The 13,293-nt window shown below is 38.8% G+C and overlaps 1 protein-coding gene across 2 annotated transcripts in view; it reads left to right on the top strand.

Annotated features, from left to right (window-relative positions):
- Window positions 1-11,348, top strand: part of LOC117662941 (cholesterol transporter ABCA5-like) — a 48,350-nt gene extending 37,002 nt beyond the window's left edge. For both annotated transcript variants that reach the window (XM_087887026.1, XM_087887027.1), the window contains 11 exons: window positions 395-518; window positions 1,428-1,545; window positions 1,649-1,740; window positions 2,672-2,847; window positions 6,516-6,591; window positions 6,684-6,778; window positions 7,660-7,779; window positions 7,892-8,041; window positions 8,411-8,490; window positions 9,158-9,213; window positions 9,628-11,348. In XM_087887026.1, coding sequence (XP_087743152.1) covers window positions 395-518; window positions 1,428-1,545; window positions 1,649-1,740; window positions 2,672-2,847; window positions 6,516-6,591; window positions 6,684-6,778; window positions 7,660-7,779; window positions 7,892-8,041; window positions 8,411-8,490; window positions 9,158-9,213; window positions 9,628-9,735 — 1,195 coding nt within the window. In that variant the 3' untranslated portion in view covers window positions 9,736-11,348. The remainder of the gene's footprint in view (window positions 1-394; window positions 519-1,427; window positions 1,546-1,648; window positions 1,741-2,671; window positions 2,848-6,515; window positions 6,592-6,683; window positions 6,779-7,659; window positions 7,780-7,891; window positions 8,042-8,410; window positions 8,491-9,157; window positions 9,214-9,627) is intronic.
- The last annotated feature ends 1,945 nt before the right edge of the window (window positions 11,349-13,293 follow it).

Below are 13,293 nucleotides of genomic sequence, written 5' to 3'. Positions count from 1 at the left end.
AGAACCGGTAGTGGAAATTTCGATTAGTTTGGAGAACCAGCAAATGCCACCTCTGACTAGCCCCAGAGTGGGATGGGAATGGAGATTTTGCAATATCCTTCCCCCAGGAGTGGGGAGGGAATGGGCATTTTGCAGTATCCTTCCCCTGGAATTGGGTGGGAATGGAGATTTTGCAGTATCCTTCCCCTGCCATGCCCAAGCCATGCCCACCAAGCCACACCATGCCCCAGCAAGCCACGCCCACAAAGCCAGTAGTAAAAAAATTTGGATTGCACCACTGGATCAATAGAGCTGCCCATAGGATCAGACTTACTGTCTGGCGTACTACATAGTATCTTTTTGCAGTCTATTTAAAGGTCCCACAAGCAGAGATTGAATATGTTTTCCTATCCAGAGCTCCTACGCGGCTCAAAGCCTGTAAATTCTTAGATGTATCACATGAAGACGATGGCGATGAAGATGTTATGGCCGAAAAGCTGAAAGTTAAAGAGATGATAACTTGCCAGGACTGTGAAGAGGTAAATGAGACTGTCTTAATCCTCCCATCCTAATCACTATGTTTACAATAACACAGAAAGTTCCAAAGGTGCTTTTTCAAGAGGGCAAGCAGACTTTCCTTGTTTTTCCTTGAAGACAAGACGGAAGAGGAACGTCTTTAAGGGAAAACAAAGAAAGTCCATTTGCCTCTTAAAAAAGCACCTTTGGGGCAACCATGACCTAGATGACTGAGAATCTCCATCGACAATAACACAGAAAAGAAATAATTGGCTACGCCATATTTGCAGTTATTAACACAAACAGAAATTATAATGAGAATTAATCTCTCCAGGGATCAGAGAAAGCAACCTGTAGTATAATCACAAAGGGATCTTTATCATTTACTTAGGATAGGATAGGATAGGATAGGATAGGATAGGATAGGATAGGATAGGATAGGATAGGATAGGATAGGATAGGATAGGACAGGACAGGACAGGACAGGACAGGACAGGACAGGACAGGACAGGACAGGACAGGACAGGACAGGACAGAGAACAGAACAGAATAGAATTTTTTATTGGCGAAGTGTGATTGGGCACACAAGGAATTTGTCTTGGTGCATATGCTGTCAGTGTACATAAAAGAAAAGGTATCTTGATCTTCATGGATTGATTATATCCCTGAACCAGTCATATTATTCCCCTCATTCTCAGTCCTGGGCACATGAGTATGTAGAGAAATGTCAAATAGAACTGGCCTGAGATACCTGCACCCATTTTCATTTTTACAATGTCCATCTCTCTCATAACAACATATGATATTCCTACATATTGGCTAATCATGCTGACTAAAAGAAATAATTACATTTGAAGGGAATTATTCTGCCTCACATATACATACTGATTCAGTGTAAGCTCAAAAATTTTTTTGTTCTTTTTGTTCTTTAGAAACCTGCAGTATTGGTCATCAGCTTACATAAAGAATATGATGGAAAGACTGATTTCCTCCTTGGAAGAAAAATGAAAAAAGTGGCAACTAACTATCTTTCACTTTGTGTTAAGAAAGGTTATTTTTAAATTATTTACTATGGAATTATTTTGTCAAAATGAAACAATTAGCTTGTTGATAAAAAAAACAAAATTTTCCCCCTTTTTTGCTTCCTTTTTAGGAGAAGTTCTTGGAATTTTAGGCCCCAATGGAGCTGGGAAAAGTACATTGATTAATATTCTAGCAGGAGAAGTTGAACCTACTTCAGGCCAAGTACATAATTTTGATCAAATCTTTGTATCCACGCTTTGTCACTGTTTTTACTTATTAATCACTATTGAGTTCCCATCCACAAGATTCACAGTACTTTCTAGTCAAAGGAAATGGATATTTCTTATTGAAATATATGTATTTCAGCATTGTTAATGACGGAATATCACGTGAAGTACATATTTCACTTCTAACTAGCACAAAAATACTTAAACCTCATATGGATAACCAAATATTTATATCCTCAAAACTGTGCCAACTTAAGGGACCCAAGGAACATTTCTTCAGAGAGCCTGCCCTTTGAAATTATCTTCCCTCTCTCCCCTCTGCCACCAACCTCCCACCCCCCAAGTGGTCTGAGTTGTCCTGACTATGGTGCTTTAAAGAGCTGCCTCTTTTCCTAGGCCCTGGTTTAGGAATATATGCCTTGGTGGTAATTTTACTAATGTATTTGGCTTATGAACTTCTGAGTTATTGCATTTTTTGTTTGTGTTGCATTGAATGGATTTTTAATTTTTACACTAACCAGAGCCATCATGAATTAGGTGGCCTATACATTTGATTTATAGCTCAGTCAGTAGCATAGAAAAGATCCCTGAAGTTGACAATATTTGAGCATATGGATTCATCCTCTGTATGACTGCGTGCACAGATTTGATGCACTCTTATTAATCCCAGCAATCAATAGAATATGGGAATGGACATAAGAAATTAAATGAATCAATTTTATAAAAAATAAAGAAGACTATAGGAAATTAAATTCTTAGATAAATGCTTATACTACATTGGAATACATTTTTTGATAAAATAAAATGTTGCATTTTGTCTATTATATTTATTTAACATTAAGATTTTAGTTAATTCAGCTTTTCACAACCTCCTTTAACTGGAAACACTATGAAGGAATACTGAGAAGAGATTCTTGTATCTGCAGGTGCTGATGGGAGATTATTGTTTAGGTGAAAATATAGTGGATAATTCCATAAAATATATGGGGTACTGTCCACAGACAAACCCACTTTGGCCTAATATTACATTACAAGAACATTTTGAAATTTATGGAGCAATCAAAGGAATGAGTCCTAGTGACAGGATCGAAGTCATAAAATGGTAAGAATCTCAAGTATTTAATTTTTGTATACATAAATTGTATTTTCTCTTATGGTGCAATGACACGATCTTGTTGAAGATACTGATTATATCAATATTTTATAAATGCTATAAAGATTCTAATATAGTTGGCTGTTTATTTACATCTAGAATTTTTGTTTATTTATTTACTTATTACCTGCCTTTTCACCAAATAATGACTTTATTTTTTTAAAAAAAAATGGCACATTTTGATTTTTATATTTATTTTTTTTGTATTTATTTATTGAGAATAGTTCAGCTGCAATAGTTCAATATCAACTTCAGTTGCATGTAGTTCAATATCAATATGTATGCAAGAGATTAATGCAAGTCAAGGTGCCTGCACATACCATCAGTTTATTATATTATTACCAAGAATATCTTGGTTTCTTTATTCTTGTACATATATTTCATAATTTTCCTTGAACAAAAGCATTTTATTATTTATTTTATTATTTATTTATTAATCAAATTTCTATACTGCCCTACTCCCAAAGGACTCAGGGCGGTGAACAGCCAAGATAAAATACAGATAATACAAATATTAAAAATCCCTTAAAATTATTAAATATTTTGGCCGAAACACAGATTAAAACACCCAATTTATAAAATCACGAATTAAAAATTTAAAAGAGGAGAGTTAGGCCAGGCCAGCCTGCTGAAATAAAAAAGTTTTGAGAGCACGACGAAACGTGCGCAGGTCCGGGATCCTTCGTATCTCTGGGGGGAGCTCGTTCCAGATGGTAGGTGCCCCCACAGAGAAGGCTCTCCCCCTGGGGGCCGCCAGTCGACACTGTTTGGCCAACGGCACCCTGAGGAGCCCCTCTCTATGGGAGCGTACTGGTCGGTGAGAGGCTATTGGTAGCAGAAGGCGGTCTCGTAAATACCCCAGTCCGATGCCATGGAGCGCTCTAAAGGTGGTAACCAAAACCTTGAAGCGCACCCGGAAGACCACCGGGAGCCAGTGCAGCTCGCGCAGGAGGGGGGTCACATGGGAGCGCCACGTCGCTCCCATAACCACCTGCGCGGCCGCATTCTGGACCAGCTGGAGCCTCCGGGTGCTCCTCAAGGGGAGCCCCATGTAGAGAGCATTGCAGTAGTCCAGGCGGGAAGTAACGAGAGTATGAGTGACCGTATTTAACGAGTCCCAATCTAGAAAGGGACGCAACTGGCGAATCAGGCGGACCTGATAAAAAGTCCCCCCTGGCCACAGCCGTCATGTGCTCTTCTAAAGACAGCCGTGAGTCCAGGAGGACACCCAAGTTGCGAACCCTCTCCGTGGGGGCCATTGACTCGCCCCCAATAGTCAGTGATGGCACCAACTGACTATATTGGGATGTCGGAAACCACAGCCACTCGGTCTTGGATGGGTTGAGCCTGAGTCTGTTTCTCCCCATCCAGATCCGCATGGCCTCCAGGCACCGGGACATCACTTCAAGGGCATCATTGGGGTGGTCCGGGGTGGAGATGTACAGCTGAGTGTCGTCAGCGTACTGATGGTACTTTACCCCAAAACCACGGATGATCTCACCCAGCGGCTTCACATAAATGTTGGACAGAAGGGGCGAGAGGACCGACCCTTGTGGCACCCCACATACAAGAGGCCTTGGGGTCAACCTCTGCCCCCCTGTCAACACAGACTGCGACCGGTCAGAGAGAAAGGAGGAGAACCACCGTAGGACGGTGCCCCCCACCCCTAACTCTTCTAGCCGGTGCAGCATGATACCATGGTCGATGGTATCAAAAGCCGCTGAGAGGTCTAATAGGACCAGGACAGAGGAACAACCCCTGTCCCGAGCCCTCCAGAGATCATCAACCAACGCGACCAATGCCGTTTCCGTGCTGTACCCAGGCCTGAAGCCTGACTGGAATGGATCCAGATACGACGATTCATCCAGGTACTGGGGGAGCTGTCGCGCTACCACACTCTCAACAACCTTCGCAACGAAGCGAAGGTTGGAGACTGGACGATAATTTGCCAACACTGCCGGGTCCAGGGAAGGCTTCTGGAGGAGAGGCCTCACCACCGCCTCTTTCAAGGCGGCAGGGAAGACACCCTCACTCAAAGAAGCATTTATAATCCCCTGGAGCCAGCCTCGTGTAACCTCCCGAGAGGCCAGCACCAACCAGGAGGGACACGGGTCCAGTAAACATGTGGCTGCGCTCAGTCTGCCCAGTATCCTGTCCACGTCTTCGGGCATCACAGAATCAAACTCTTCCCAGATAACACTCACAAGACCTGCCTCTGTCCTCCCCCCTGAATCTACCCAGTCAGAGTCCAGGTGTTCCCGAATCTGAGCGATTTTGTCATACAGGTACTGTACAAAATCCTCGGCTCTACCCTCCAAGGGGTCCTCCCGTGCTTCCTGGTGGAGCAGGGAGCGGGTCACCCTAAACAGGCTGGCCGGGCGATTATCTGATGACGCAATAAGAGTGGCAAAATAGTTATACTTCGCCGCTTTTATCGCCACTAGGTAGGTCTTAATATGAGACCTTACCAGTGTTCGGTCAGATTCAGAATGGCTGGCCCTCCAACCACTCTCCAGGCGTCTTTTCCGGCGCTTCATCTCCCTCAGCTCCTCGGTGAACCAAGGAGCCAGGCGAGATCGACGCCGGGTCAGAGGCCGCAAAGGCACGACCCGATCCAAAGCTCCAGCGGCCGCCCTATCCCAGGCGGCCACCAGCTCCTCAGTCGAGCCGTGTGCCAGAGCCTCAGGAGCCCAAGCTCCGTCTGGAACCTATCAGGATCCATCATTAACAAAAAAAACTTGTGTATCTAACTATGATAGATGTAATTCCAGTAATTACTATGAAACTACTTAATATTTTATATTTGAGTTCAGTAAAATACCAGGTCCTTCATCACATATGATGGAAATACATATATAAATCCTGTAGACCTAACACTGCTTTTAGACTTAATACCAACCAAAATGAGCAGAAAATCTTGTTACCAATGTTCTGCAGTTTCCTGCTAAACTTTTCAAAAGCGAAGTCACCAAAAATGGGGCTTGTGGGTTATAGTTACTGCCACTATGAAGTATTTGGAAACAGCACTGTATGAGAATTTTAAAGAAGTATATGTAGGTATTCATGTCTGATATTTATTATACTTGATGAGAAATTGAAAACATATTACTCTGGCTTCTATACTAGCAAAAAATGAAGATTCATGTATTTCAGCTATAAGGTATTTCAAAAGATTATGTGGCCCCATATCTCCGGACTGTACAAAATAGTAATACTTCTCAAAACCCATTACTATTGGCCTTAAGAAAAAACCCCAGTGTTCATTTATTTTTCTTGGCTTTCTCCCAATTTCTCTTTATAGAGATGTTGATGGTTGTGATGAAATTTTTTTCATTCTAAACTTTCTTGGTGATCTATGTTTTGTTATTATCACTGGTTTTTATTAATGTTTACATTTATTAGATTATTTTTATGTTGTTAGTTACTTGGAAAGTTTTATGTCCTAAAGTGGGGGTTGAAAATATTTTAAGTAAATATGTTGTGCTATCATACGTGTCCCTCATTTTATAATGTTCTATGCTTTTATGAGTCAGACTGCAGTTTCTTAAATGTGCAAATTTTAAACATTTTATTAATACTCTTCTTTGAAGACTACAAAATGTACTTGTTTTCTACAGTTTTTCCAAAGCACTTGACCTTAAGGAACATCTACAAAAGAGAGTGAAAAAACTTGGTGCAGGAGTCAAACGAAAGGTATTTTCTATTTTTAAAAAATAATGGTGCAAGTTGTATTATATAAAGCAAATGGACAGCGAAGTAATCACTTCTGATTCTTTATTTTTCAGTTATGCTTTGCCTTAAGTATGCTTGGTAATCCTCATATCACTCTATTGGATGAGCCATCCACTGGTATGGACCCTATAGCAATACAGCACATGTGGTAAGTAGCAGGGGTGAGTTCTATTTACCTTTACTACCGGTTCGCAACGGGATCGCAGAAGCTTCTGCGCATGCGCAGATCACTTCTGATGACGTCAGGGTCAGTGGGCGTAGCCTCCCGCCAGTTTTACTACTGGTTCTATAGAAACGATCTGAACCAGGGGCAACCCACCACTGGTAAGTAGCCTCCCATAGTACTGGTAGGAAATATTGTGTTGCTTTTTGTGTAATTTAAATTGTAATTTAACGTAAGTGTTTTGTAAAGCCTATTATCCTTTCACTATCAAAATCATGGTTTTCTAAGCTCTTGTTTCAATAATCAAGAGAGAAATTTCAACTATTATTCAAGGATTTATCAAAGTTTAAATCTTGTAGATGTTTAACTAAACTTTCAGGGAAAGAAAAGAGATCAGGATTCAGGAGAATAGAAAGTTCACAGATTGAAAAAAAATAGAAAATGGAATGGAATAGAATAGAAAAGGGAAATGAGGGAGGTAATAGTAAAGAAAGATGAAAGAAGGAGGAAGAGAAATAAGAATAGTTTTCTCCTAAATGGGTGATCAGATCACTTCTTGGTTCATCTACAGAGTTTTTTAAAATGTTCCCAAATACAGACACATAGGCCTTCCATAGAAATTAGCAAGGATTATTATATATACTGTATGTCCATCTATTTCATAGGTAGCTTTATCATTCTAGATGGTGCAGAAAACCAAACGTTTAGAGCTAACTTTTGCCTTTCCTTTGAAGCCCAAGTTTGTGAAGGGGCCAGGAGATGATTTTACATCATTACACATGACTGCATTGTTTAAAATCAGGCCATTTACAGGCTTAGTTAAGGAACCTATTTTTCTTTGTTGAGTTGTGCATTATATCTTACAGGAAAGCAATCCGAGCAGCCTTTAAAAGTAAAGAGAGAGCGGCTATTCTGGCAACACATTATATGGCAGAAGCAGAGGCAATTTGTGATCGTGTGGCTATCTTGGTATCTGGAAAGTTAAGGTATTTCCTTAGCATCTTAATTTTTTTTCTTAAAAAAATGAAACTTAAAACATGATTGTGAATATTGAATTCATTATCTATCTATTTCATCTTTTCTCCACCTAACAAATAGGTACATTGGAACAGTTCAACATCTGAAGACTAAATTTGGCAGGGGATATTTTTTAGAAATGAAATTAAAAGAAACACCAGAATCAGAGCAGAAGGAATACCTTCAAAGGAAGATTTTAAACATTTTTCCAAATGCAAATTGTCTGAAAAGGTAAACGTGAATGGATTGGTTCTAGATTTGGTCATGTGTAGTCTTAGAATTAGGCCTGTTGAAATCTGAATTATATAAAGGCAAAATAATGCTTTAAAGCACATAAGGAACTACTTACCTAACATCTTTCATAAATCAAACACAATTTTTCCTAAGTTTTCCTATAAACAGTGGTTATTACTTACCGTTGAGACTATTTAAATCAGCATGACTGCACTATATGGGGTAAAGGAATGCTTCTTTAATTATATATTGCTAACTTTGAGAAACCTATGCTGTGAATTATTTGTCAATAATAATAATTACTGCATATGGCTAAAACCATGTACTTCTTGTTGAGGCTTATCTTTTTTTAAAACTTTTTTACAGTTTTGCTTCAATTTTGGCATATAAAATTCCAAAAGAAGATGTCCAGTCACTTGCATTGGTTTTTTCTAAACTGGAAGAAGGTAAGGATTTAATTTTCTAAGTACGCCGAATATAATAGAACCTTCAGCCTTACTTATCTACCTTAATTTTGTTAACTGAAATTCATCTTGTTGTCTATCAGCACTAACATCATCCTATTACGTTATGTTTCTATATGCATTTATCTTTTTATCCAACCTTTTGTTTTCTGGTAAACTTTCATATTGCTTTCTGATTAGCAGAGCTTATAGTTTTTGGGACTTCCTTTATGGAACACATTTATAGCATTAGAGCATCATGGCATTAAGTTGTCAACCATAGTCACAAAGTTACATTAGAGATATACACATGCTGCCATATTAATAACTGATGGTGTGCAACCTTTGGAAGTGTGCACAGGAACAAGAAAATGAGAAAAGCAGTGTTGTACTACCAACACTGCTTTTGTGTTGTGTAGTGCCATTCTTTTAACATGTGTTGTCATGCTGTATGCATAAAATACCATGACACTTTCTTCAGAAGGAATCCAATGGACACTTCTAACAATCTTAATAGAATGTGGAAGTCAGAATCAGTCATTAAATTGCCTATAAAGTCCCTCCCCAATCACATTTTGTTTCCTTTTTACTAATGTCTAGGTATAAATGGTATAATATATATATAATCTCTCAGTGAATAATAAAAAATTATTTCTGATAATTTTAACAGCAAAACATGCCTTTAATGTTGAAGAATACAGCTTCTCTCAAGCAACACTTGACCAGGTAATTAGATAAAGATTTACTGTACAAAAATCATAATATGCCCTCCAAATGTATATTTTCCACAAATTTCAAAGCAGGCACTTTGTTATATGAAATTGTCATTTCCATCCATAATTTCATAAATGTCCATTTGTTTTCTTGTTCTGTGACAAGGGCATAAGCATGTCATTCAGAGCCAACATTTCATTCAGAAATGAAAAAATTTTCTACACATAAGAGTCTCAACATGTGACAATGGAGAACCTTGTCCTTCTTCCTTCTGAGGTTTATCTCCAAATCATTAAGGGATACAAAGGAGCTGTAAATTTTGAATCTTTTAATTAACTCAGGTCACAAATCTGCCCACCTGTTGAGTGGAATTCTAGTGAGGAAAAGTTGTCATTAAAGCACTCATGCACTGTTCATTTCTTTTAGGTATTTGTGGAACTTGTCAAAGAACAAGAGGAAGAAGATAGCAATTTTGCTACATTAAATGGAACAATTAGTTGGGAAAGATCCCAGGAAGATCGAGTAATTTTCTGATTTGCTGCACACTGAAGAATTTGGCTATTTCATTTTTAAGGGACTTTTTTGCCTGAAAATTGATGCTTTTTTTTTAATGCACTGAGTACTATAACATACTCTTTACACAGCTGAAAGAATTCACCTTCTTTGCCTTACTATGCTATAGATAGGATGAAATGGCTTTATTTTTTTAGTAATCTTATTAGGGTGCAACCTGCAATCAAGGGGCAATAGGATTGGCTATCTTTTTCTAAATCTGCAGCAAGCATGGCATTTTGCATATCAAATAATATGAATCAAATTCTGCAGTAATCTAGTATTTATTTTTATGAAAAAGATTCCAATCATGTATTCCTTTATATTTTGTTTTACAATGGGGGTAGAAAGAGATCAATGTACAATGAAATTTATAAAAATAATATTCTCCTCTGCAGGGTTGGGAGATCTCAAAAATTATAGGTGGAGGTACTTAAGGCTGCAGGAGGAAGGTAAAATTAATAATCTCCACCTTCTTCCAGTAGCTCTTAGTTAAGAGATGAGCCTCCACTATATTTTGCTCAATTCCATGAGCTGAGTTTGTAGGGCACTGGATTTACCCCACTATTTATGAAACTTTTTATATGCAGTGCATTTTATGAAATTTTATTTTAAGAATCGCTTTATATTCCAAAGTACTTTTTTTCCTTGTTAATGTTGCCAATCTATGTACAATAAGCATTATATAATCAACAGTATCATTTTTTAGAAGATACTGCTAAAGGCATTGTCTGTATGTTTGCCAGTTCCTGGAACTTTTGTCAGTTTTCATTTGAACATAATGTATATAATCCTAAAAAAAGCAGTTGCCTAAGTACTTAGCTTTTAAATACCGTATTTTTGGTAGCATAAGACGCGCCTTTTTCCCCCCTAAAAGAGGGTGAAAATTTGGAGGCTTCAGAGGCTGAAAAAAGCCTCTGAAATGGAGGCTTCAGAGGCTAAAAAAAGCCTCTCAAACGGAGGTTTCAGAGCAGAGGTGGGTTTCAGCAGGTTCTGACCAGTTCTGGAGAACCAGTAGCAGAAATTTTGAGTAGTTCGGAGAACCGGTAGCAAAAATTCTGACTGGCCCCACCCCCATCTATTGTCTGCCTCCCGAGTCCCAGCTGATCGGGAGGAAATGGGGATTTTGCAGTAACCTTCCCCTGCCATGCCCACCAAGCCACGCCCACTAAGTGAAGCCACACCCACATAACCAGTAGTAAAAAATTTTGAAACCCACCACTGTTTCAGAGGATGAGAAAACCCTCTGAAACAGAGGCTTCAGAGGCTGAAAAAAAAGCAAGGCACAGAGCTCACAAGCAATGAACCTGTTGCTAAAGTTCACCTCTTGGAACTGTTGATTGGGGGTATTCCAGAAGGCTGATCCACCTGTCAATCATCTTTTTTCTTATTTTCCTCCCCAAAGACTAAGGTGCGTCTTATACTCCAGTGCGTCTTATAGTCCGAAAAATACGGTAGTTGTTATTTAGGTGACTTGCAGCTCAGGTATATCTTATAATAATAATAAAAAAATTGCTGCTTCCCATTAACTACTATTTATTCTGTGATGAAGATGTCGTACCAAATAAAAATCATTTTTGAAATGGATATGTAAAGGAACAAGCAAGTTGGACTGCTTTGCAAGTTGTGGCAACCCAAGGGAATATTATTCCTGGTAGTGATATGACCACTTTCTTATATAATCCATTTAGGCTTGGTTGGAGAATGAAAATAACTGAAACTAAGAATGGGACGAATTTTTAGTCAATATATGTTGAAATGCAATGCCATCTTTTCTTGGTCTTTGAACCTGTGCTGAGTGTATGAAAGAGAGAAGGAGTGCATCTTTTAGTGCAGGGTTGCACTCCATAGTGTGTTCCTTTAGGGGGGGGGATCATTTCACACTTTTTAGCTTGAAGGGCCACACTTGTTACCAGGTAGAAAATCAAGATGCATCCTTTGCGTCTATCAAACATACAACCTATAACATAAAGACCAACTGATCTCCTGATGATTTGTGTCAAGATTGCTGCTTTCCCACTGATAGTAGCCAAAAATGGTGATCTCTTTCCTATTAGCCATCTGGTGGTGTGGGTTTCTTTTTTCTTTTTAATTTGTATGCAGGCTGCTAAAAGTGCAGATAAGGCTTGCAGGTATTTACTCATGCCTAAATGAGAACAACTTTCAGCTATCCCTTTTCTAATTTATTTATTTATTTATTTATTATTCAAATTTGTATACCGCCCTTCTCCTTTCGGACTCAGGGCGGTGAACAGCCAATATAAAAAACATTTATACATAAATACGATTAAAAATAGATTTAAAATAATTAAATTTGGCCCATAGTTTAAAATTATTTAAAATTTATGGTAATTGCTTTTCCTCCTCCTAAGCATTCAGAACAATTGGGACTGAAGATGTTCCATAAAAAGGTTAACTCCTGACTGCAGCAATAGGAAAAAGAGTTATAGGAGTTAGATTAAAGAAATTTTAACTTGAAGTTATTATTATTTAGCATATGAGATGTTACAATTAGTCAGGAGACTACAGTGTTAGCACAAAGTAGTTATTTCACTACTTATCGCTATTTAGCCAAAGAGTGCTAGTTTCTTTAGTTTGTGCTCATGCGCTTTCCAGGGTTCACCCGAGGGGACAAACTAGCTTTGTACTAGAAAGATGAGTAGCATCTGTAGTGTCATCCGGGGTCTTTTCTCATCATCAATGTCACTTGCAGTTGGGTGTTGCATCTGAGCAGGTCCAGCACTGGCAGGGGTCTGACTATCCGCACAAAATGCCACCAGTGGTACCTATTTATCTATTCACATGTAAGATGCTTTTGAACTGCTAGGTGGGCAGAAGCTGAGGCAAGTGATGGGAGGTCACGCCATCATGAGGTACTAGGATTTGAACTGTCAGAGCAAAAACCATGTCTGGCACTTTTAAGCCACTGACCAGCCGTGCTTCTTAACTTTGGGGTGATGAGACATTTCATAGCTTTGTTGTCATAAAGCCTTCTGCGGGTTAAATCCACTAGTTATTTCTCACCCACCACTGAACATAAATACTGAACATAAATAGTTGCACACTTGATGGGACGTAAAACTACAAGTGAATTGAAAGGGCAGTTAATAGCATCCCCAGACCTCTAGGTGGAGCTCCTGCTTTGCTCTTTCAATATTTTATGGGTATCTGCTTCTTCCTTTGGCAGCTACAGTTTTTCTTCAACCCAGTTGTGGGTTTTAGTGATAGCCAATAAAAACACACAATCTGCAGAGAGGCAGAATACTTGAATAAATTCCAGTTGACTTAAGAACTATGTCCATTTATAAATATAACACATAAATAAATAATTTATGTGTTATATAACACATAAATGTTGATCATTACCTTTAACGTTCCTGCTAGCTAGGTGAACAATTAGAGATACAAGCACAGGCCCACAAGCTTTTAAAATGTTCCTGCAAATTCTTTTTGGACAGACAAGACAAAATAAAAAAGAGGAATAATTTATGAATGCCATAGTGACATAGAAATCAGCTTTGCTTCTTTGTTGAAGTAAAC

The sequence above is a fragment of the Pantherophis guttatus genome, chromosome 2 (assembly GCF_059756535.1).
Source record: "Pantherophis guttatus breed Tessera chromosome 2, ASM5975653v1, whole genome shotgun sequence".
NCBI classification, from domain to species: domain Eukaryota; kingdom Metazoa; phylum Chordata; class Lepidosauria; order Squamata; family Colubridae; genus Pantherophis; species Pantherophis guttatus.
The sequence above is the reverse complement of the archived record's forward strand: the minus strand, read 5'-3'. Positions and strand labels throughout refer to the sequence as shown.